Source organism: Corvus cornix, chromosome 15, assembly GCF_000738735.6.
Source record: "Corvus cornix cornix isolate S_Up_H32 chromosome 15, ASM73873v5, whole genome shotgun sequence".
In the NCBI taxonomy this organism is placed as follows: Eukaryota; Metazoa; Chordata; class Aves; order Passeriformes; family Corvidae; genus Corvus; species Corvus cornix.
In genome coordinates this window covers 5,845,575-5,870,275 of record NC_046345.1, presented here as the reverse complement: position 1 = coordinate 5,870,275, position 24,701 = coordinate 5,845,575, and the positions used below count along the sequence as shown (strand labels likewise).

At 44.7% G+C, this 24,701-nt stretch overlaps 2 protein-coding genes across 2 annotated transcripts in view; both read right to left on the bottom strand.

Annotated features, from left to right (window-relative positions):
- Nucleotides 1-4,868: 4,868 nt before the first annotated feature.
- NOC4L (nucleolar complex associated 4 homolog) lies at nt 4,869-12,782 on the bottom strand. The gene is made up of 15 exons (XM_010398228.4): nt 12,652-12,782; nt 12,442-12,565; nt 12,246-12,352; nt 11,870-11,977; nt 11,583-11,732; nt 10,907-11,006; nt 10,596-10,630; nt 10,444-10,494; nt 9,808-9,919; nt 9,115-9,175; nt 8,474-8,584; nt 7,072-7,235; nt 6,624-6,706; nt 5,770-5,883; nt 4,869-5,463 (listed from the first exon to the last, which is right to left on the bottom strand). Exons 1-15 carry the CDS (start codon nt 12,745-12,747, stop codon nt 5,347-5,349), a joined length of 1,533 nt encoding a protein of 510 aa, XP_010396530.1. The 5' UTR covers nt 12,748-12,782; the 3' UTR covers nt 4,869-5,346.
- Nucleotides 12,783-12,910: 128 nt separating this feature from the next.
- The window catches only part of EP400 (E1A binding protein p400), a 47,843-nt gene continuing 36,052 nt past the window's right edge, over nt 12,911-24,701 (bottom strand). Inside the window, 15 exon segments of the mRNA XM_039560845.1 lie at nt 12,911-15,420; nt 17,202-17,279; nt 18,033-18,194; nt 18,626-18,756; nt 19,071-19,245; nt 19,566-19,772; nt 20,130-20,293; nt 20,789-20,993; nt 21,589-21,698; nt 21,790-21,835; nt 22,857-22,969; nt 22,972-23,050; nt 23,632-23,710; nt 23,829-23,885; nt 24,388-24,524. Of these exon segments, the coding sequence (XP_039416779.1) occupies nt 15,148-15,420; nt 17,202-17,279; nt 18,033-18,194; nt 18,626-18,756; nt 19,071-19,245; nt 19,566-19,772; nt 20,130-20,293; nt 20,789-20,993; nt 21,589-21,698; nt 21,790-21,835; nt 22,857-22,969; nt 22,972-23,050; nt 23,632-23,710; nt 23,829-23,885; nt 24,388-24,524 (2,016 nt within the window). The 3' untranslated portion in view covers nt 12,911-15,147.

The following is a 24,701-nucleotide window of genomic DNA, read 5'->3' as shown; positions in this document are numbered from 1 at the left end:
GCTCAGACATTCTCTCGTGGGCGCTTTGCAGCCGAGTTCCTCAGTGAGAAGTTCAGGGGAGTGCTAAAGACAGTCAAGTGCTCTAAAGCACAAATTTACATTTCATCTGCCAAGACGTTTAAAGCATATAAATACCTAAATGCTATCCTGAATCAGAATATTTTTCTAAACTGGGACTGAAAACGTTTAGGACATGCTTGAAAACATAAGGGGATGAAAGGCCGTGTGTGGCTGCTTCGGGCAGAAGCAGGGGAGGGCTGTCAGGCTGCTCCCCCAGCAGAGCAGTGTCAGCCAGCACTGCAGGGGCTCAGACACACGGGGCACCAGCGCCGAGGGACGCCTGGAGTCCGCCCGGCCACAGCCTGCCAGGGCAGGGCTGGGAGGAAGGATTGGCACTGTCCGTCCAAAAAGAGTGTGGTCATCTCCTGCCGCCACTTCACAGCACCTGCTGGGACACAGCCAGGCAGCCCCAGCGAGGGGACAGCGGTCACCCCCACTGACCTCCCCGCAGTCCCCTCACTCCCCACCGCAGCCGGCTGCTCTGGGGTTTCTGGTTTTCGCTCTTTCCATCATCCTCAGCCCTGCAAAGCCACCATCCCCATGGCGCTGCGGGATCAGTTCCTTGGGCAGGGCCACCGCAGGTGCACCTAACCCGCACGGCGCCTTGAATTGCAGCGGGATTTGCTCTCCTGCGTGGTCACACATCCCCGAGGGCGATGCTGCAGCCCGGGGGGCACCGGCATTCCCAGCGGAGCTGCAGGAAGAGGTCGATTTAGGGAAGGTGTGAGGAAGCAGACTCCGGCACTGGCAGAGAACCCCGCGGAGCCGCGGCAGCACAGCGGGCACCGCCGCCCGGTCTGCACCGTCCTCTAGTGGCCACCGGCCCCGCTTCACTGGCCACAGGGCAGGGGGAGCGGGCAGAGCCGGGGCAGCCCCCTTCATCCATGGCGCTGTGCCCGCACTGCAGCGCGGTTCCCCCTCCGCTTCTCCCATCCAGGTGAGATGGGACTGTCATCCTTGCGAGAACGACACTGCAGCCGTCACACCGATCACCAGCAAGACTGTCTCCCGCTTGGGAACTGCAGCTCTTGGCCATCAAACCTCTGCTTCCAACACTTCAGCACGTGGTATCTCCAGCCGAGATGACTAAAATGTAAATCCTCACTCTCCCAGTCTGCAGGAAACTGATGTAGGAAAAGGGATGTGATGATTCACTCACTTTGTATCTCAGAGCCCAACACTCTTTCCCCAAGAGCAGCCCAAGAATGCACCTTGCCACCCACCTAAATATTTGATAAAAGTTAAACACGAGCACCTGTGATTGATGCTTCTCCTCACACACCGCTCCAGCCGCTCCCCGGATAACGTGTGGCATTATTGAGGCATCAATTATCTTCAGCACAAGCACAGCTCCATTAGCAGGCCTGCAGCCTGCTCGTTTTGATAAGGTTCACACTCTGTGCATTTATCAACAAAATGGGGATAACCAGCAGGACATGGAGTCTGCAGCTTTTAACTCTGTTAGGACAGAGATGACATTCACATCTCTGCATGCACCATCAACCAGAGCATCCTGTCTGCTGGGATTTATTTCTCTGGAAGAGGAAGGCAGTTTCACTCTGTTTTTATCTCTTTTGGCTCAATTCACACGCTCCAGAACTCTCTTTTTAGAGGTGCAAGTAGGGCCCAGGGACAGGGCAAAGAAACTGCAGAAAAGCAACTCTTTTTATTAACAAGTCTCAAACTTCCTACATAAACTACACAAAGATAGACTCTTGGCTTATTAATAGCAGTAAATCTCCAAATCCAATAGGCTTCAGTTAATGAATATTGATTATGATAGTGCTGGAAAAGGCTGGTGCCAGTTGAACTGAGATCCTGTAGCCCTTTTTACCTGAGCAGGGCTGTAAATTAACTGAGAGCTCGTTTTTCAAAATTAGGTAGTGGAAAACCCAGAGGTTATTGCTGCACTGTAGCTCTCCCTATCTCAGGGATATGAAACCACCTCAATGCTAATAGCAGCAGTCATTTACAGATGTAAATTTGCACTTCCCTCTATCTCCCAATGAATATCTTAAAAGTAAGAATCTAAGCTGATTAACAAACACCGTGGCCACCTCAACCTTTGACTCCCCAGATAAATTACATCATGCTCTTGATGAGCAGCTCTATTTTGCAGCCAGGCTGGGATGACTTTGAATGGAAGCTCAGGAAAATAAACCAAGGGCAGTCCATTGAAATAGAGATCTTACCATTACCCTCCGCTGGGGAACCAAGGGAGTGATGGGTGGGGAAGCTGCAGGGTTATGTCAATGTTTTCATAAAACTATCTTTTATGCTCACTGAAATAGCCCAACAAGAAGAACAAAAAACCCCAGAATAGCCCTCTCCCTCCTCCCCACATCTGATAAAAATCAAATAATAACAGGAGTGACTTATGCACTCTCTGCCTGGTACTTCAATCTGGCCTTCCAGTTAATACACCCCATGATTAAAGCATCTATAATCTACAGTCTGTGGAGACCTGTAGAGCAGGAGCAACAGCAGGTGCGCAGCCTGATAAGGGTTGTTCGCTCTGTGCAGATGAAACTTTTAATATTTATAACTGCTGATTTTTTTTCCTGATGCCTCCTATTGAGGGGAAAGGGGTGAAAGTTGAAAGATAAAAGCTTGATGAAAGACCAGGTGGAATGTTTTTCCAAGGACAGGTAGGGGCTTAAAGCTATCTCCACCTAAGAGCTGATTTAAAAATGCTGCTCAGGTAAGTGCTGGGGAATGAAGTCTCTGGAAGACCTTCGAGGCTTGTCTGAAGTGCACCCAGGCTTTCAGCTGTAAGCTCCTCTGAGCTGTCTGTGGTTCACTTGTCTGCACCAAGCACAGTGGGACTGTGCTGAGACTGCCAGGCATCATCACAAAATAATTAAGTCACTCCAGGTCAGCTGCACATACTTCAAGTAAAGCACTAACAGCAGCATTTCCAGCTCAGCACTGCAATGTGCTGAGGAATCTGAAAACACCCTGTGTCAGCCTGAGCCTCCGCCTCGGTGTCAGCAGGAGCTGCCATGGGCAGCACACGGGACACTGGGAATGCTCTGGAAAACATAAATTGCATCTTGCTCCAGTCCAGTCACTGCTCATTGCAGTGTGGTACTTGGGATCCACGGCTGGTGCAACACTGGTGGTGCCTTTGCAGTCCTCCTCCCGAAAAACACCCCTTTCCAGTGGCATCCCTTTTCCTGGTGCTTGGATAATGCTACAGTCTGTGGTATTTGGTCTCACATACAAGGCTCTGCCCACAGGCAGCAGAGGGCCACACCACAATGCAGGAGCTGCTGCTTTCCAATATTCCCCACCAGCTCCATCTGCCCCACATGCAGGGTGTCCCTGTTTGGTGCCAGGAGACCTCAGAGGGACAAACAGGCACACAGGTCACACAGCCCTTGTTGATACTCTCTTTACCCTCTGTCCACATAGAAGAACCCAACCAAAATCCCGCATTCTCAGCACCATGAGACCTGGACTTGCCCCATGCCCAAGTGGTTTAATACCTGTGCTTTCAAAAATAACTCAATACCCTGAGTGTCAAAATCATGACAGATGCGAATGACACTGCTCACCAGCAATTATAGACAGATAAAACCCAGGCCAACCTGAATAAAACAAAAATATGCCAAGAAAGCCATTCAACATAGGCATGCATTCTTTTAAATATATTGATTCATTTCATCTGAAAGATGATACACTGACTTGTGTCAAAGTGAGCCATGTGGTCCTCATTGCTACTGCAGAGCACTTCAAGATGTTTACCAAACACATACAGACAACACCCCATGACACAAGGAGATACATCTTAGAGCTGAAATACAAGGCTTGGGAGAACCTGAACTGAGGTCTCTCAAGTTGAAAGTTACATTTCAACCACTCTGCCTTTCTACCTCAGATACCAGAAGTCGAAGAAAGAAGAAAAGCAGGCTGGCCAGGGAGGAGGCAGCATTGCCTTTTCACCAGAGAACAAAGAAAGAGACTTCCAAAGATAAAGAGGAAAAATATCAATCCCCAGAAACACCTTACTTGAATTCAAAGGCATCAGAAAGGAAAAAAAAAAAAAAGATGTAGAGCTCTACACTGTGAGGACACGTCCACTGTTTGGAAAGCATGAAAAAAACTGGATGAAGAAAATGTAACACTTCAGTGTCTCCAAGACAGCTGCAGTGCTCCTTGACTTAACCAGACTTGGCTGCCAGAAATTGGATTTCTTGGCCTCCGCTTTCTTGACTGTAATTTACTCTTCCACAAAGTAAGATTTCAAATTATGCAAGCAGAGTTTAAATCTAAAGAGGTAACATTAAGTTTTTGAAAATGAGTTTGTCTGTGTTGTTAACAATGAGTTTATCCCAAACTTAAAACCTTGGGGGGAACCCAATCAAATGGAATTTTTGCATGACTTCTGGAGTGCATGAAAAATCCAAATTAACAAAAGCATCCAGTAGCAGTGGAGTTAAAAAGTCATTAGCCCCTGGATACACTCTGGCCAGAGCTCCTAAAACACGTGCAGGCTGCAAGCAAAACCACACCAAGCTGCTTATCATTCTGAAGCAAAACTCAAGGATTAGCCTCCCACTGCACATCAGCTGGCCTCCCTGGCTACAGCAGGCACCAGGATTATGTTCACTTCCAAAGCTCACGAGCATTTGGAATCCAGCAACCTTAGAGCATGAGACGGATGTACATGAAGGAACACCAGCAGCATTTCATAGCTGGATTTACTGAGCATCCCTGAGTTGTTAGACAAACCAGTTTCAATGCCTTGAACGTGGGAGTGCTGAGTAAAAGGAAGATAAACATCCCTCTAAAGATGAGCTTAAAAATGCATATAAAAATATAATTATAATACATCAGGTGTTTACACTTATGTATTGAAGACATTTATTACAAAAAGGCTGTCAGCTCTCATGTAAGAGTAACACATCTGAAAAATAAGAGCAGTCAGAGACTGCAATTTCCCTCAGTCCCATGGAACAGCAGTGAGATGTCTGTTGATGCAGTCTGTTGATGGTCAGAGCCAGCACCAGCAGTTCTGGGGGAAGGGCTGGGATCCCAGTCAGGAACAAGTCCATAAACCCCTGCTCTGAGGAAAAATCCCTCCCAAATACCAGGTGGCAGTATGCAAGTGTGAGAAACACAGCAAAGTCCATCCAGGGGCAGTGGCAAGGGTCACTGAAGACAGCTGCAGCTCTGCCAGGCAGTCCAGCTCTCCTCACAGGGAAGGGCTGCTGAGCACATGGGAGCTTTGTGCATGTCCCTAAGATCCGACTGCTGACAGATGTGTTCTGATAAGATATGGCATCAGTCTAAACTGAAGTGCTCTGCAAAAATATCATTTTTCTTCCCAAACAAACCTCGTACTTGTTCAAACTCCAGAGGCACATCAACAGCGTTTTTCTTTACTTCTTTATCAAAAAGCTACAAAATAAAAACCAGAAAATATTGTCAAAACTCAGTACAAGCTCTTCACCCTAGTAAGACTGCTTACTCTAAAGTCTAAAAACATCTAGCAAACAAACCCTTCAAATAAAAGCCAGCCCTATCACCACTGTTGCTCATGCTATATTATTTAACAGATCATTTTCCTGGTTTGCCCTGGTTCTGGGTAACCACATCAGTGTAGCTCCCTCCCCAGCAGCAAGGCAGATGAACAGGACGTGGCTGTTGCCTCCAGAATCTCCTTTTCTCTGGTTCCAGTCATTCACAAAGGCACAGCAGCATTACCTCATAAGCTGAGAGCTCCAGGAGCCCTGATATGTCATCCTCCATTTCCGACAGGGACTGGTTCAGGACAGCAGCTGCCTTGGCCACATCTGGGTGATAATGGTTCTGGAGAGACTGAGGAAGCAAGACAAACAGGAGATAATCTAAGTGCAGGGTAACACACACCCATCTGCATTCCCACACAGGTGTCTGCCCCTTGTTGGTCAGATCTTTGGTGAACACCAAATTCCATCAGAGCCAAGTTCGCTGCAATGTGCTAGGACAGAGCTTCAAGAAATCCTCATTTCAGGCATCTTTCAAATATGTCAAAGGCTCCTCTCACATGGCCACATGCAGCTCAAGACAAATTCATCCACAGGGCATGCCTACACTGCATAACCCAATTCTGCTACCTCACAGGGCTCTCATGCCACATCCAAGCTCCAGCTCCCCAGGATTCCAGCTCCTGCAATCATTCTTGTTGCTGCTTCAGCCCCCTACGCACCCCCCTGATCCATTTCTACAGGATAACCTGGCTCTACTTCCATCAGTGCTTAGCAAGTTCCTCTCTCCCTTCCCAAGCAAATGAGAAGCCTGGTGCATCTACAGCTATTTAGTCTGTTTCAGCTGCGAACTGCAAGCTCAAATGTGTGCTCACAAGCCCCCCACTAATTAGCATGTACAATTTCTCCAGTGTACGGAATCCTTTGCTAGGACAGAAAAGGATGCACAGTAAAAGAACTCATCTCATTTGCAAGACATATGTCAAGCAGGTTCTTATGAGAGGGGCTGCCCACTGCCAACACGTGTCAAGGAAGCAGCAAGAGTGGAAGAGACCCACACCAGACCCAGATGCTCATTTTGGGACGACATACCTGAATCTCCCAGAGAGAGCTCTCCAAAGCCCTGCTTTGAGACGGCTCCTCCTCCTCCATAACATATGGATCTTCTGACATATCTAAGGAAATAGGAGATACAGAGCTAATACCTCCTGTGTGATGAATGTAAACCCAAAGGGAACAGAGGACCAGTGCTGCAGTCAGAGCTGCTCCTTCCCAAGTCTTTTATGGTCCAGGAACAAGCTGACACATCCCAGCACGACCCAAGAGTCACTGCTGGCAGCACTACAGAACCATGTTACTTTTAAGGAGCATAGGAAGTAGGGCATTTGGAATAGCCTTGAACTTACAGCAGGAGCTTCCACAAACTCAAGGGACAGGACAGAGGAATCCTTCCAAACCTCAGAATTGGGATCTCTTCTCTTCCTCCACAGGAATGCTGCTCTTTATGCTGTCTAAAGGCATAACTCAACTCCCCTCTTACCTGCTGGCCCTCCTGGTCTGTGCACCAGCACCCTGCAGGCGGGGTGCCTCCGGAAGAGGTTACAGATGAAGGGGATGATCATGAGGAGAGCCTCGGGAGGGGCCGTGAGGGCCAGCCGGGCCAGCCGCTTGATGAACGCCGCCACCAGGTACGCTGGCAAGTGGCTGGGGACAAGGCACAGGAGGGAGCAGCCTGTTAAAGTCCTGGCAGGGAGCCAGCAGCCTCAGCCACCCTAACAGCATGTCAGCTTACAGATCAGGGGGCTCTTCAGACTTTTTTTGCTAGGGACTAAAGAGAAGCTTTAGGAATCTTGCTTTCAAGCAGCAGTATAGGGTCTTGTGTGCTCTCTGGAACAAATTTTTGGGGGAATTTACATTCAATGCATGAATAATCTCAGGTCACTGTGAGATTCAATCCTGACATGTGGTACCATTGTGCCAAGCACAGTCCATTCTCATGGCAAACTTTATTCGGTCCTTTTATAAACTTCTGAGTGCTTGGCCAGGCAGCCTTAGTTACATTCTTCTGCCATTGTTTTGTGAGTTTAATTAATATACAGGCCATGGTGTTAAATTTACATAACGCTTCCAAGCACTGCAGCTGTTAATGGAAACATAAAGCTGCTGTGTAGTGTAAATGTGCAGCATAATTCTTTCCCCCCCCGATGGTAAAAATGCAAATTTCTAACAGCAATCAGCTCATTTAGGCACCTTCTTCACGTCAGAAGAGTCAGGACAAAAGACGACAATTTTCAGTCACTCAGACTTCACTACACCTGCAAGGTTCAACAAAGTCACCCCACAGGTCTTGTCACTCTCCAAAGGACACCAGGAATACAAGGGGTTGGATATTAAGTGCCTAGTGCTGTGTTATTGTTGGCTTATTTTATAAAATATGATGGCAACTGTACGAACAGCTGACTACCCAGTTTCTTCCCTGTGTACAATGAACTGACAGCATCAAGACAGGCTGTCAAACACTTCACATTTCAGTGCTTTATGTCTGCAAAAAGTCATCCATTTATCAACACCTTTGTAATCTATAAAAAGCCTGCAAATTTTACTTTTCCATATTTACAAAGACAAGACAGCAAATTCGTAACTTCCAGCCAAAGTGGAACAGAGATCAAAAACACATCCATAAGCCCTTGCAGCTCAAACTCTGATAACTAACTGCAATTCTTCCTTTCTGAAAATCTATGGCTGTGAGGCAAATCTTCAAAAATAGCACATGAAAAATTACACGCCACTAAGTAACACTCTTGGATTCGGTTTTCTCTGTAAAAATGTATCTAATGCAGCAGGCACACTGAATACATTATACCCAGACATGTGGGAGACTGTTCAAGAACAGAAAAGCAGGAGGAAAATATGTGAGCATACATAATAAAGATGCTACTTACGATGAAGACAAAAACAGATCGGTCAGGTGGAAAAAGCGAGCTCGGTACTTCACGTGATAGATGGAAGGGTCTAACAGACTGTACAGCTTTTTGTAAAAGTCAGGATACTCCCTGTTGAAAAAAAAGGAAAAATACAACATCCATTAGTGATGTACAGAGGAACTGTGTCTCAATGTTTTTGTGCTTTCATTAAGCCCATCCCAGCCCACTGCTGTGCTCTGTTTAGCTCTCCTAGGCTTCGCTCTACAGTCACCACTTGAAAACAAACTGCAAGGTGAATTTATGGCTCTTGCAGTGCCCAGCCATCTTCAGGGGGTGAAGCCATGTCCACCAACCACAAGTGGTACAGGATGCAGGGAAAGGGACACCAAAGACTATGGCTTCACTCTGTAATCAGATCAATGGAAATCGATTTTTAAGTGCTGAGCAACCACAGTCTAGAGAAGAGGATATTTAGGTTCAGTTGTAAAAGAAATCACACAGCCAAAAAAGCTCAGCATCCAAACAGCTGAGCCTCTTGTGCAGTTTGGCTTTCTCATGGGGGAATTTCAAAGCCTGAAGGTGTGGTGAATCCATTTCAGTTCCTCTTACATAAAGACATAAACCCATGTTGCTTTAAACAAAATGCTCTTTTTACTTACAGATTATGCTGATGAATCAGAATAAATAACCCATTTAGGGCTAGAAGACTGATTGCTCCACCTGTAAGAAAGCAGGCAGATATCAACACAATAAAAATAATTAGAAAAAAAAATCATCCTCAAGTTTTTTATATAATAAAATCTTACCAGAAGGAACACAAAACTGAGTACCTGAAATTAGAGCCAGTGTGATGGCTGGAAGGTGAAACAATTCCATCTACACCCTTACAGAGGCTCTCAAGTTTCTTACAAAGATTAAGCTGTAGCTTGGCAGAACAAATGTTCAATGACTGAGACACATGAATGTGGTGTTTTAATTCCTCAACAAAGCCACACTGGGGAGGCAAAGGTCTGCTCAGAAAGGACATTTCTGTAGGAACCTGTGGATGCAGCCCAGGTATCAGCAGCACTGGCTGAACCCTATATTTAAAATAAATCACTCCAGTATTCTACTCTTCCCAAAGCCTTAAATATGATTTTCCTTATACACAAGGAGCAATCACATTGACAAACACAGGTAAAATCATCTCACTTTCAGAGACAATGGAGTTCACCCTAGTTCCTTAGCTCCATCCCAGCCCAAAGTACACGTATTCCATCAACCAGGCCGTGGTGCTGCATCCAGCAGAGCTTCCAAGTCCATCTGTCCCATACTGCAGGTACCACAAAGGATAAAAGGCTGTTCTCACTCACCTATGCCATAAGCCACTGTCAGGAAGTCCATCATGAGAGTGGGCTCGTTCATGTAAGGCAGGACAGAGTCGTGCAGAATGACAAGAACCTTTTTGTAAAGGCCAGTGGGCAGCTGTGAAGGACAAAGCCACACAGTGAAACAAGCACTGCAGGGAGAACTCGGAGAGCAGCAGCAACCTGTGGCTAAAAAGACAATGCACAAGCAGAAGGGAACATGCCAGGACAATACAGAACAGCTTGCAGCAGCAGTTCCCAAATGGGAGAGTTTACAAGTGACACCAACTTAAGTTCACTCAAGAAGCAGGTGCTCACAAGTAACGGTGTCATCACTCAGATGGGGAAAATCACCAGGAGAAAGGCTGGGGAAGCTTCAGCTTGTGAGCAGACATTGTTATGCTGCAGATCACCCTTATGGGCAGACATGATAAAGGTAGGGAAAAAAGGATGAGAGTAAGGAAAGAAACAGGCCAAATATGAGGTCGTGTTTCTTGGCAGAGTGAAATGATCACTGGGATGTTCTCATCCAACATTCAAAACTGGGGTCCTACCAGCAGCTCTGTGCAAGGCTGGACACAATTGCTAGGGAGCAGCAATCCTTAAAGAGTGATGCAGATCAGTGGCAGAAGTAACACTCACCTTGTGCTTCAAAAAAGTCAGCCACATTCTTTCAAACACCTGCCTGTGTGCCTTAAAACAGAATTGCAAACACAGTTAAACACACTGCTGTAGACAAAGCACTATTTCAAGCAGATAAAATTTCACTTCTAATGCACCAAAGGAACAGTTACCTGCAGCTTTGAAAGTTTCAACTCCTCACGGTTATCTAAGAAGAAAGGGAAAACAGATGTTGAACTTGAAATGGATGTTTAAAAAATTAAGATGACCTTTATTTATGCTAAAAGTTTTGGCTGAAGTACTTATCTTTTTACATGACAGACCCCTCTGTATACTGAGTAATGTGGATTTTTAACACTGTTTAGAATCAAGCGATCAAAGAAGCAGATACTCTTCATCAGCAAACAATAATAAATTTACACACTAAAAATCTTAAACCTGATTTTCCTTTTCACACACAGTTCATCATGCAGAGTTTACTAACCTTGCTTGACCATAAATTTGACCATCTCAGACTCTTTGTTTGGCATGTTAATGGGTGAGATGAGGGAAAATACGTTCTGCTGGTAAAAAGGCAGCGGCCTCTGAGAAAAAAGCATATTAACAAACATGAAGCAAGTTCCACAACAGACAGCAGGATGCTGGGCTTCAATATTGCCCTGTTTCCAAGTACTGGATATATTTAGGAAAGAGAAAGGGAAAGTGTTGATGACTGAACTACATGCTGGTATATTCTCTATTGCTGCATTTAACTCAGTATTACTTGTTTCTTCAACACAAAACCTGTCTCTGTACTAATTCTGGTTTGACAAAACTGGTGGATCCAGTAAAGGAAACAGATTGTTCCTCTGCACCAGAGTAAAGAGAATTAAAAGTTCTCTGTGTGTCACCCAAACTGTAGAGATTTGGGTAAAACAGAAGCTACAGCTTAGACCAGAAAGAACAACAGTATATGTCTTGAAATACTTTTAGTTTCAGAGTAAAGCCAGTCTTGGCATACTGACACACACAAGAAGAAAAATCAACGCCTTCAACGGGCACATTCCTTTCTCTGGCTTCCAAATATTTTCATATACCACTAATCCCACCTTGCTTCACCCACAGGATACACAACCCAGAGCAGCTCATCCAGAGCCACCTGACCAGTACCAATTCGTTACCTCCTTTGTCTTTTGCATGACTTGCCCAATGCTGGCAGTGACAGCCTTCATGACAAAGTACCGCACATCGTCGTACTCCATGTACTCCTGAAAGCGGGAGATCAGGAGTGAGGCGTCCTCGTGGATGGGAAGCAAACCATCAACAACTACCTAACAAAGGATTTGGAAAGGAAAGCAACAAGTCAGTCTCTTACCCCACTGGAGCAGAGAGTGAGATGGTTGAGGGGACATGAGTTCATATGCCATCAGGTCACTGACAGAAGGGACTTTTCAGTTCTGCAGCTTACCTTAAGAAGGTCACAAGGAAAAGTTAAAGTTCCCTTCCACTCTATTTTGATCAATGGATATTGTGCCTCCAACTCGACAAACTTCATGAGCGTGCAGAGTGCCAACTCCTTTAAAAAAAAAAAAAGCAACATCACCAAAAAAACCCACCTAAACAAGGACACCAGGGGGCAGACCCAAAGGAGGCAACTTTCAAAAGGAGGAAGAATGAACTAAGATATTATTCCCTGAGAAAGCTGCAGGCTGGCAGCTGGTGAGCCAGAGCACCAGGGCTGTCTTACAGCACTGCCCGTCCACCCACACTGAAATATGGGGCGATAACCTCAAGGAGCCGCCCCCGCCGTGAAGCCGTGGGTCAGCAGCGGGCTCAGGACCTACCTTGACCTGGAATGCGTCGTGCCCCATGAGCTCCCCCAGGCAGCCCACGCAGTCCCTGTAGCGGTGCCTCATCCATATCCTGTACTTGTCCTCGGCGCTGTAGTTCTCTGTGAGGACAGACACACACCGACAGGCTGGGCTCGGCCAGGGCCGCGCCTGTCCCGGGCAGCGCCGCGGGGCCCCGCTCCGTGCTCACCGGCCAGAGAGGCGTCCTGGTCCGGCAGGGGCCCCACGAACAGCTCCCGCCGCTCCAGCAGCGCCCCGAACAGCCGGCTGCAGGTCCTGGCGGCGCTCACGATGTCCTCCGGCTCCTCCTGGCCCTGGGGAACAGCGTGTCAGAGCGGCGGCCCGGCCCCGCTGCCCTCCCTCAGCGCGCTCCCCCCGCCCGGCCCGGCCCGGCCCGCACCGCCAGCGGCTCCAGGAGCTCGAAGACGCGGTTGGCGCTGGAGCGGCTGCCCAGCACGGCCTCCAGGCAGGCGGCGAGCGCGGCCTCCCGCGCCATGCTGAGGCGGGCGGCGAGAGGAGAGAGGAGGAGCCGCGGCCGCTCCGCCCGCAGGCGGGACCGGGGCCGGGATGGGTCCGTCCTCCCACCCACCACCGCCCGTCCCGCGGGGTAACCCGGCCCAACCCGCCCTTCTCCCCCGGGACAGAAGGCAGGACGAGGCGGCGGTATAAAAATGTACACTTTATTACACCTTCAGGTAGGATACAGCACTATTCCTTATCATCCTACTGGGTCGAGTACAAATGCTCATCACTTATGTACAGGTTGACTTCCTAACACACTCCTGGGAGAAAGACACATCGAAAGGAAAAAAAAAATAATTAGAAGAAAAAAAAAAAAAGGTGACTTTTTATCTTCATCAACTGACCTAAACAAGAAACAATCGCCTCTTTAGACACCAAATCAGACCAGTACAACGATGCAGCCAACAGCTCTCCCACTGCTGGATCTGTTCCCCCCCACCCCGACTTTCATGCACATCATAAAAGCTAAACACTTAAAAGTAAAACTGGGGCTAACTAAGCAATATTTTTGGATGAGCAAGGCTATACTGTACACAGTGTCACTATCCATTACCACTGCATTTGCTTTGCATTTTAAACTACTCCGCTGCCAGCAATGCCAGCTCCCTGGCTGGCCGTAAAGTTTAGGGGATGGCACATGCCAGTGGTTAGCAGGGTCAGGGGAATACTACTGCATGCAAAAACAGCTTAAAAAAAATCAAAATGCCCTTGTATTTGTTGACAGAGAATAAAAGGATGCAGGACAACAGAGGTATAAAAAAAAAAAAAAAAAAAAAAAAAAAAACAGGAACGCTGCCTGAGCCAATGTTTACGTTTGTGATCTGAACAGAATGGGCTGTTCCTATCACAACTAACGCAGAGGAGCTGGCTGAGAATTCTTTCTTGTTTAAGCCATGTGTATTGCCAAGTACCAAGTGTGGACATATAGAGGTAAAAACTAAATATATGCTTTTCTTGCCCTTAAAGAGGCTCCCCTCGTAAAAGAGTAAAAAGATCACAGAATGGAAAAATAACTTTAAAACCATTTCAGAAAAGGAATGTTGTAATTTTGTCTGGATTTTACATGTTGTGCAGTTTTATGGCCAAAGTAAAATAAATCCCTTCCAGCCACCATGGGCTTTTTGATTCCTCACTCAGTGCTGTTTGCAAAGTCTGTTATTCATTGTATGCAAGAAAAGTAAAGAAACCCCCCACAGTTCTATGCAGCTTTTTGCTTTTTTTTTCTCCGTAACAATAAGGCAAACTGATTTGGAGGAAGAGGCCACGCTCTATTCACATCCAAAATACCCACCTGAAGATACATTCATCGTTAGCTTTAGTAAAAGAATAGTACAAAAGTTAGATCTTACTCTTTACACAGTTGAAGAATTAAGTCTTAGATTTAATTTCACTATTCTCCCCTTCCCCCAGCCCCCCACCCCCCAAGCTGAAAGCCGTGTAAAAAGTACTGAACATTTAAACATGTTGCAAGAGCAGAATGAAACTGAGAGATTCGATTTTATCAGCTGGAGAATTTTTGTGACAGAAGTCCCATGAGAAACAGCTATGGATCATCTGTTTAGCTGTATCTACTGAACAACTCTTTTACAAAAAAAAAATGGGCTACACTTTAATACACATCTACTATCAACACAGTATTTACTCAGCTCATGCCTAAAATATCCATATTTTAAAGTGAAGTATGAGAATGAGCACACAGGTTGGGTGATTCAGTAAACTGTACACAAAAACTACTAACAAACATTTTAAAAGACTTACAAAAATGGAGAATGAAACTTTTTTTTCGTTTTTAATTACATATACTTACAGGTTTTCACATTTACTGGCTAAACTTTGCAGGGAGCACTTCAAGTCTGTGTTAGATCTTCCAGGAGTATTTACCACAGGGAAGAACAACACAGAGCTTTTGTACAGATGGAAAATACCGTGCTGTATCAGCCACACCTGGTTCTTTTTGTGGCTTCACTGTGGGTACTGAGCACACACTGAACTACAGCAAGGAGCTGCATATTCCCACAGGCAGGTGTGGCATTCCAACACAGGTGGATTTTACTGACATTTATGGCAGATCACCATTCCACTTTTGAGAAGCTGGGCAGAATTTAAACCTAAGTAATGCTTGCTTTATCTGGTTTGAATGAGCACAGAGAACACAGGCAGAATGCATCTTGTACAGAGTTTGAGTGCTGAACAGTTGCTAATACACTGAAGTTACATGTGAGTTTCCATGTTTAAATGTTCACCAGCAAGAAACCTTCTGCTACAAAAAAAAAAAAAAAAATAGAGGCGTTTTGTCTTCATTTGGATGTTTGGAGTAGCTTCTCACTTGTCTCAGCAAACACAAAATACTGTGTTTCCCTGTTATTGCAACAGTTCAACTTGGTTTAGTAGGTGCCTTTAATCTGACAGTTGGTGTCCTCATTTGTACTTTTGCTTGCTGACTCTGGGCTTCAGGTGTTGCTGGTGTCTGGGCTGGGTTCTGTACACCTGGAGCCTGAACCTGGGGAGATGCTGTGGTCACCACCTGCTGCTGTATCAGTTTCTGCTGCACGACCTGAGCAGTAGCAGTGGTTGCAGGGATCACCTGAACCTGCTGTTGACCTGCTGTCGTCTGAGAAAGGGTCACAGTCTGGGGCTGAGCTTGTACCTAGACATCAGGATGAAAAGGCAGTTACAAAAGAATAGTTTGGCATTAAACTGAGCATTCATTACATGTCTGCTCTACAGAAGGAATCCTACTTATTTAGGTATTTGCTACTGACAAACGTCTCAGACAAAGATTCTGAGAACACAGGCTCTGTGGTTTCATTGAGAAACACCATTCTGTCACATTTTCTAGAGCCTTATAAATCAGAACTAAGAGCCAAGATGCCTGTAACTCAGGTCTCTGCAGTGCAAATCCAAGGACATGCTCTCAGATACATCCAGAAGGCAGATGAAAGGTATAGAAACACGACTAGATATACAGAAAAATTCCTGTACTGCAGAAGTGAAGGAACAGAGAAAAGAACAGAGGGGCAGCCAGAGGACCAAGAAGGTTAAAATGCACCCATACTGTGACAATAAATACAGCCACTGAGGCTTCCCACCAGTCTCTGCCATTACTCTTTCAGAGTACAGCTGCCAGTCTCTATCGCCAGTTTAGGGTAGAATAGTTTGAACTCCATTCAGAACTCTAATTTTCATAGCTCTACCCAGAGCAAGGGAGAAAAAAAACCAACGTCTCCTTGTTCAGAGAACAAGGTAATGAAATCCAAGCAGCTTCAGCTGACTTAGTCCAATGCAGAAGCCAAACAAAGCTACAAGGGCTTCTCCAGGGGAAAAATTAACTCTTGAATGATCCAAAAGGAATCCACTGGGAAGCACTAAAAATGCAGGTAAAAAGAAAGCCATATACACATAAAGACCAGTTTTAAAAATATTTATCATGGCCTAAACCTGCTGCCACTGAAGTCACTGGTGTAGATGGGAGGAAAACTATTTGTCTTTTTGCCACAGACTTCAACAGTCCTAGAGTTATGCCACCACTGATGACTTCTGAAAATGATCTAGGAGCTCTTCCTGACTACAGAGGGCAACTCAACTTGTGTTGGCTGATGAGGTTTCTACTCCCTGCTGTCTACTTTGCCCTTGAAGCATTGACATCTGAGGTGACTATCAGACAGCTTACACCACTTTATCACCACTTTAAGATAAACGCTCACAGATTTTACTCTGCACTAAAACACTGCACTGTAAACTGTGGCAGATTAAGAGTCAAAAGGCCCAGAATTTTGTGCACCAAAGGCAAGAACTTCATCCACCCTCCAAAGTTAAATCATTCCTGCTAATCAACTGCCTAAGTTACGCCTGTTGCTAATGATCTGGACAACATTGTTCTAAACAGTGTTAATTAAACTGTTTGGTCATTAGGTGAGGGGAATCAAACCATCTGACCTTCTCCTGCCTAAGCCCTGTCTGTTACCAGCACACATTTGGAAAAGCTACCTCACTGTTCTGACTTTTACAGAGCACTTGGCACAGCTCTATGAACTGAGACAGAACAACTTGTAACCTTTAATTTGTCCTAGTTTTTGTAGAAAAAGCTCAGATCGTGCTCATTAATTCAATTATTTGCTATATTGACTATACATCACCAGAAACCAATTTTTAAAAATCCTTTCAGCTCTAGAAAACATTTTTTTAAATCTGTTCTTCAGCTTATCTACAGTGATGAACAAGCATTGCTGCATCTACCAAAGTTTTAGACTAGAAAATATACCTCAACTGATTCAGTATTCAAGACTTATTTTTATAGAAAGGCACTTGTTATATCCTTTAAAAATACTACCTATGCCACACATACAGTGAAAAATACACACATTCAAAAAAATGAGCTGCTTTAAGGGTCATGTTTCTAGTGATGTATTTGACAAAAGCAAAACCTACCTGTTGGGAAACTGAAACCATCTGCTGAATGTTGGCAACAGTAGCCTGTTGCTGGACCACTTGTGGGAGTTTTGCAACCTGCAGTGACATGAAATAAAGAAAGATTGGATCAAAATAAAAAGCTGCTGATAGCAGCAAAACACCACACCTAGCAAAACTTCTACCAAGGGAAAACCTTTCCAAAGGCCTGCTCATGGTAAGTTGCAGCCTGGCACTTTCAGTGAAGCTGAATGTTTGGGAAACATTTTAGATTCGTGAACTGAAGAACTTAACTAGGGGAGGAAGAGAAGACGTATTCTCAATTTTAACTGCAACATACTCATTTCCTCCTAACTACCTATAAAATTGAAGAAAAGCACACAAGTTCCAATGGGTTAAATTATCTGGCATATACTTTTGAAAGAGTAAGGCTTCCAACTCCTAACCCCCTTCTTTTTCCTTGGTTAGACTGACGCAGTTACACAGAAAAGAAAATATGTGAGTTGTCACCTACTCTTGGCTGCCAGAAATTAGGCTGTGAGGCAGCACCAGAAACAGGAAAATCTCTGGCTGAATTTTCCTTAGTAAACACAGTATGGAATCCCTTGCCTAACAAAAAGGAGTGACTCAATTATTTTATTTCAAAGAGGAAAGGTGAACTTACAGCTCATAGTTCCTCTGACCTGCTGTAAGACTGCATATTCCGCACCAATGAATTTTATTAAAAAGTCAATTTAAATGAATGTGTGACTAGAATTAAAATGAATGGGTGCTGAATTCTACCTCACCTGTCATCTTTGCAATTCTCCAGTGCCAGTACAGTTTAAAGGTGTAAACCTGCGTTACCTGTACCTGAATCTGGGCCTGTACTTGCTGGGTTCCACCTGGTTTCTGGGTTTGGGAAATTGGAGTCGTTAAGAACTGTGTTTTAATGGCAGGCTGTGTAGCATAAGTTACTTTTTGCTGCTGTGAAGTCTGCTGTTGGGTCTGGACTGTAACCTGTTGAGCATTTATCTGCAGAAAAGAAAAAAAGGCATCAATGACTATAAAAGATACCTGTATTTTAAAGAATATGTATGTAGATAGCAAGTTTAATTACATTTAATTATTGAAAAAAAAAATTCTCCCAGGATTAGCAATAACTAAATGAGCACTAGGTGAAAGCTTTCATGCATTTACACAAGTATTGAGAATTAAAGTATTTAATGAAAAAGTTCTCTCTTACACACAACACTCACACAACAATGCACTTACTAAAAACTACCAACCAACCAACTGCTTTACAGAAAAAATGAAACACCTGAGAACCTGTTCTCTCTAGATATACTTAAGATTCACCCCTAGAAATCCTGACTGACTCTCTAGGAGTGTCCTGGTAATCCAGAGTCAAAGCTTTACAGCCACAGAAGCACTGCATAACTGAATGGGAGAGCAGACAACAGTACCTTTTGCTGCACAGTAGCTTGTCCCTGTGCAACCTGGGGCTGGATGGCTTTCTGCTGCTGTGCTGCTTGGTGGTGCTTGAGTTTTAGCAGCTGCTGGACATGCAGTGGCTGTGCAACTACTGTCTGGCCTCCTGAAAATTACAGAAGTAATTACAACTGTAAGAGTCTTCAGTTTATTGCTTTGTCCCCGTACTTAGAGTTTGTAAACACAGATTCTGCTTTTTATAGACTTACACATCTGCACAGCTTTGACCACTAACAACCCACAGATTTTAAGACCTATGATTTTTCAGTGGAGAAAATTTGTTACCAAAGGGCATGAGTAAGCTAGCTTTGTGTTCCAACAATAATCTTCCTACAGGGAAAAAAAAAAAAATCTTTCTGTACTATAGGGGACTGCTTTGAAATACAATTCTTCCTATTTCCAACTTCCAAATTCACATACCTGCTGCTTTCTGTGGCTGCCCAATGGCAACACTAATGCCTGCAACAGTCACGGGCAGTGTGGTGACTCCTGCAGATGACACAACAGCAGCTGGAACAGACACCACTGGAGGCTTTGCCAGAGCAACCTGTGCTGCTTGTGGGGTTTGGGCCTGGATCTGTCCTTGTGCTTGGAGCTGGGAAGCAGGAACACGAGTCTAAGCAGTAAGGAATGAAGATTATTGTACCAGCACAGAGAGATTTGCTGCATATAACATGTGATTATAAAGTGATAGCTGTAAATATTTCTAAATGTAATGGCTCCTGTACAGTGACACAATTCAGAGATGGTATCAACTGTTAAATGCAATGGAAAGCTGTTTACGTTACAGCTGCTCCTTCTGAACTGCCTAAGCAATGCAAAGGACACTCATGAGTGTGAATGATCAGTGCCCAGTTCACTTAAACCAGCCAAGAAATGTTTGAGACCGTTTTTGCCCAGTCGAAGCCAACTCACCAGGCGAGCCACTTGCAGGTTGGTCACCGTAGTGCCCGTGAGGACTGCGCCAGGACGAGGGGCTGTCACAGCAGTGAGCTGTTGAGTTTGCTGCTGCTGCTGCACTTGCACTTGTGCTGTCTGCTGCTGTGCCCCTTGCTGTGTCTGCTGTGCTGCCTGCTGCTGGGGGAGCTGCAGCTTCTGCTTCTGCAACTTGATCAGCTGCTCCTGCAAAAATCACACACTTCCATTGTTTCCAACCAGTTACATTACAGGAGAAAAATGGAGACGCTTAAAAGGAGAAACATTCTGTACCAGACTAGAGATAAGATTAAGAAACTAAAATGTAACTCTCTTACACAATGGCTTACAGTGTGTAACAGTAAGTGCTTTCCATCCTGCCCTACTCTACTATTGAAAGTGCTGTCAGACTCACTGCCTGCATGACATTTTAGTAGGATGAAATTTAAGAGAGAAATACATCTCACTCTAGCCCAAGAAAACAGGACACAACACACACTGCTAAAGAAGCTTACAGTAACAATGAGAGCAACGTGCCACATTACTTCATGAGCATTGCCTCACCTGTGACAATTTCCCTACAGTTTTTATTTGAGCCGGAGATTGGGCTTGTGCCTGAGCCTGGATCTGTGGGACCTGCACCTGAGCAGCCTGCTGCTGCTGTTGCCTCAGAAGCTGGAAGTGAGCAGGGGTGATGGTTTTGCCTGACAGCTGGACTGTTGGTGTAGCTATGAATAAAGAAAAGACAAAATGCTCAGAAGAAAACTTTTCAACATTCAGTTTAGTTCATTAATTTCACCTGAGAAGTCGAGCTGTTAAATGCTTATTTTTCTGCTTCAGCACACTTTGTGAATTTACTACATATAGGAACACATTATCATGAGCATGATGTAAAAGCAGAGTAGATCATAAAATACACAGGCCTTTCTTCACAATGGTTTTTAGTCAAGACAGTCAATTCTAATATTTTACTGCTAGATTGTTAATGATATTTTTAAATTGCAATGCCTACGGGCCAAGCTCTCTATTGCAACACTTCATCCAGAAATACAGGAGAAAAACGTAATCTGAGCACGAACAATAAAGCAAGTTAAAAATCATAGCCCCGTTTAACTGTGTTCCAGACTTCCAGTACTGTGGGGCTGCAGTGGTCAAACAACCTACAGGAATTCTGGGGCCCTTCATGCACTACCAGAAAAAGTCCCTAAACACAGGATCATTACCCGGTGTAACCTGGGTCACCAAAGACCTTGTCTGGGTCTGCACAGGCGTTAGGTTGGTGGTGACTACGGCTGAAGCTGTCACCGATGTCACGGCACGGACACCCTGGGTGGAGGCGATGGTCACCAGCTCGGTGGAGGCCGCCGGCGCTGCGGCCGCTCGGGGTTGGCTGTGAACCACCTGGGCAGTGGCGGTGCCTCCCGAAGTCTGCAAGAGAACACAGCCTTTACTGCTCCATTCCCGTGCTTTATACACAGCTATGGAACCTTCTAGCAATGGACTAAGCAATTTTATAAACAAACAGAAAAAATGCAAAAAGGCCCAAATCTGTCTAACACGACCATTTGGATGCATCTTAAAATCAGTATGTGGTTAAATCTTTTTCCAACAGGCTGATTACCAAATCCTTCACTCCATTAGAGACATTTGGTTTTAGTGCCTTTCAATATTTTGCTTTATCATCCATAGTCTTAAACCATTAACATAATAATAAAGATCATAATTAATAAAGCACTAAACAGTTACAGGCTGAAAATGTTAATGACAATACATTGCTTTTAGCAGCACTTGCCTATAAACCATTTTTAACAATATCAAGCATTTTTTTCTGATAAACGATTCCAGTGTGTTCTGATGTTTTGGTAAGAGAGAGGGGTTTGATGAAGAACCCCATGATGCACATGAAATCTGCAAGAAGCAGAATTTCTGACAACATGGAAAGCTGAAGAAGAAAACAGATATGCTGCTAAAACATGCAACCCAGATCAACCCAGGAACACAACTAGTGACAGGATCTACTCACAGTCAGCGTCCCAGGTATAACAGGTGAGGCCAGACGTTTATTGATGGGCTGGAAGGTGGCAGCAGGGACCCCAGCAACAGTGTTCACAATGACATTTCCACTCACTGTAGCTGAAAGCAAGACAGAATTAAATGGGAGATTCTGAAAGTGAAAATCCCAATGTCCCATCACCTCCAATGCCCAATTATAAAGTCTCCTTACCAGTCTGGATGCTCGTCCCCGTCACTGCTGTTTTAATGGTGCCCGCCTAATTAGAAGACAATTAAGGTAACAGTTCAGAAAAACAATAAAAGGAAACTGAGCATTGTTTACTCTACCATGCTGTTTAACACAATGCTGTATTCCAGAAGTGACAAAATAGGAAAAATGCAGTGGAACACACAGATTTCTGCAGTTGTTCATTGACTCTACAAATCACAACAACTAATGTGTGCATCAACATTCTGCCTCAGTAACGAGCAATTGTAGACCAGCCAAGTGTGTGGTAAACACAGGTCACTGGACATCCCTGTTAGCAGAAGAAGGGAGCAATATCTTACTCTGGCACACCACAGACAACCACTCACACAGGAACATCCCTGAGCACTTCATACACAGCAATGCTGGTGGGTCAGAACACATCCTCTGTGTCTTTCTGCAAAAGCTGTTGTTCTCTTGCCCTTCATCAAGCAAAGGAAAACCACCACTGCCTTCACACATCACTATGCAAACTGGCTTGGCTCTAAATACAAAAGCCTCATACCAGTCATCAGATTCATTCAAACAGACTCTGGATTAAAGGAAGATATGAAAAATTTGCACAAATTTGCAGTAAAACCACCACAGTATTTCCTGTAGGACGCATCGTTTCATTTGCCTTGCAAAGGTTAACAAATCTTCGGTTTTTAAGCTCTGCGTAGTTCTTACAGCTACATTCTCTTTTATTCTCTGTATTCCGCAAGTTCTCTATAAAACACTTCTCATTGACTGTGTGAATCTATTCACTCAGACTTCACTAAAGTCTCAAGTGAAAAAGGAAAAATCATCTTTGCATGGTGTTTCTCCACCTCAGATTGCCAAGACCTGTTGCTACAATGGTGCAAACAGTCTTAATAAATCAGGAAACCAGGATATAGCATAACCAGGGAAAGAAAACAAGAAAAAAATACCTTTTATCTCACTATACTGACCTAAAATTCTCACTTTCCAGACGAAGCACGACACAAATACAGCACACACAGAAGAACTGAAGTTACTACATCAGAGGCACTGAGCTCTCCCTTTCTTACCAATACTGCTGTGTTGGCCACAGTAGTGACTGCAGTCTGCACCACTGCCTGTGGCTGCTGAACTACCTGTGCCTGTGGCTGTGGCTGTGGCTGGGCCTGCTGCACGGGGGCTGCTGGGGGGGCTGCTGGCCCGCCTGGGGCTGCTGGGGCTGCGGGCCCGTCTGCTGCTGGGCCCTCTGCTGCTCCGCCAGCGCCTGCAAGGCAAGGAACACCTTCAGTCTTCAAGCATGGAACAAGCAAGATGTGGTTTTTTTAAAGCAAATTAAAGCAACAGACAAAACCTCTTTAATTCTGACCACAAAACCCCTTAAATTCTAACCAGAGACAGCCCACAAAGCCACCTTCACTCTCCAAGTCCACGTTACACAACCTGACTCATTTCAAACTACAAGCTTCAGTCATGGTTTTATGGCTTAGGGCATAGCACAACAAGCAACTTACCATCCACAAACAAGGATAAGTAGCTCTTTCTGAATAACATAAGAAATGAGGCTACAGAATGGTCAAGAATAAAACAAGATTTTTACATGTTTTAGTATCTTCTGCAAAAAGATGCTCCTCAGTGTTTAATGGGTTTGAGTGTTACAACAGACCCAAGGCAAGGTCCCACTTTGGGCCTTGGCTATCTAAACCCCTGTACATGAACCATGTGCAGCTGCTCATAACACCTACTGTACTGCCAAACTGCTCCCAGGAGGCAGTTTTGCTCATACCTCATCTGTTGCCTAATTTTGGAATTACTGCAGTCATTTGTGCAGCAGAGATGGGACCATACCTTCTTCTCTTTGGCAATGCGTTCTGCTCGGAGGGACGCGACTTGAATCGGAGGGAGGGGCTTATCATAGTTGATTCCACTAGAAACAGTAAGAAGACAAAACACACAATATTTAAAAATAACTGAAACCTAAAGAAAGGGGAAAAAAAGTTCACTTTTATGCAATTTATATATCCTTCAAGATGAGGAGTGCTCACCTTTCTGCAAGCACCGATGCATGCTTTGGATTCTTCTGGAAAGGATTCATGCCAAGTCTGAAATTGAGCAAAACTGTATTACTGGAGACAGAAAAACCTTCAAACCAATATTTAATTTCACATCTTTTAGCATATAACACTACAGTTTTGGTGAAGTTTTCATGATATTCCCATCAGTACTGGAGCCTGCACACAGACAGACATTTAAGAAAGAGAGTAAATATTAAGTAAATACAGAAAAACTGCAGGAAGATACATAGAAAAGAATGTACTACTAAACAGCAGACACCAAATTGTTTACAATTCAGGCAAATGAATATAAAGTAGATTAAAAAAAAAGCCCGAGTGCTGTTCTGCTCTTAATGACAAAGAGCAAATTCCTGCAGTGAGACCCAAATGCACAAAATACAGAGGTGTTTGCAATAACACAACACACAGAGAGAGATCAAGAACAGAGAAACAGAGTGTGGAATAATTCTGGGTTTTGAGAGCCATTCAGAACACAGTTTCCAGGAGATCCGTGGTGACAGGGAGATCAAACGATCCCAGGTAAACTTACAGAGGTTTGATAGGTGGACTTCTTTTCCCTGCAATCATTTTCATCATCTCAAAATGATTAGTATAAAGCTGTGTGTGGGTTGCACCCTCATCTTGAGCATAGATCTGATTGGTACGAAGTGGGCGACTGTTTTTAGTCTAAAAAAAGAAAACAAACCAACTTTCAATTGCAAACACACCCAAAAGGGCATTTTGTCTATGTTTAAACACAAGGCGCGCTCGTAGATTATTTAAAAACATACTCCAACATATCTATCACAGACTGGTTCCTGCCTCGTGTCACTGATAACTTACTGTCACATAAAACTCTATGGG

Bases quoted from the DNA above. Each gene is read 5' to 3' on its own strand.
- NOC4L (XM_010398228.4), bottom strand. From the start codon at position 12,747: ATGGCGCGGGAGGCCGCGCTCGCCGCCTGCCTGGAGGCCGTGCTGGGC. The intron at 8,585-9,114 runs GTAAGTAAAAAG...TTTTTTCAACAG, and splicing joins CTGATTCATCAGCATAATCT to GGAGTATCCTGACTTTTACA. The intron at 7,236-8,473 runs GTAAGTAGCATC...CCTTGTCCCCAG, and splicing joins GATCTGTTTTTGTCTTCATC to CCACTTGCCAGCGTACCTGG.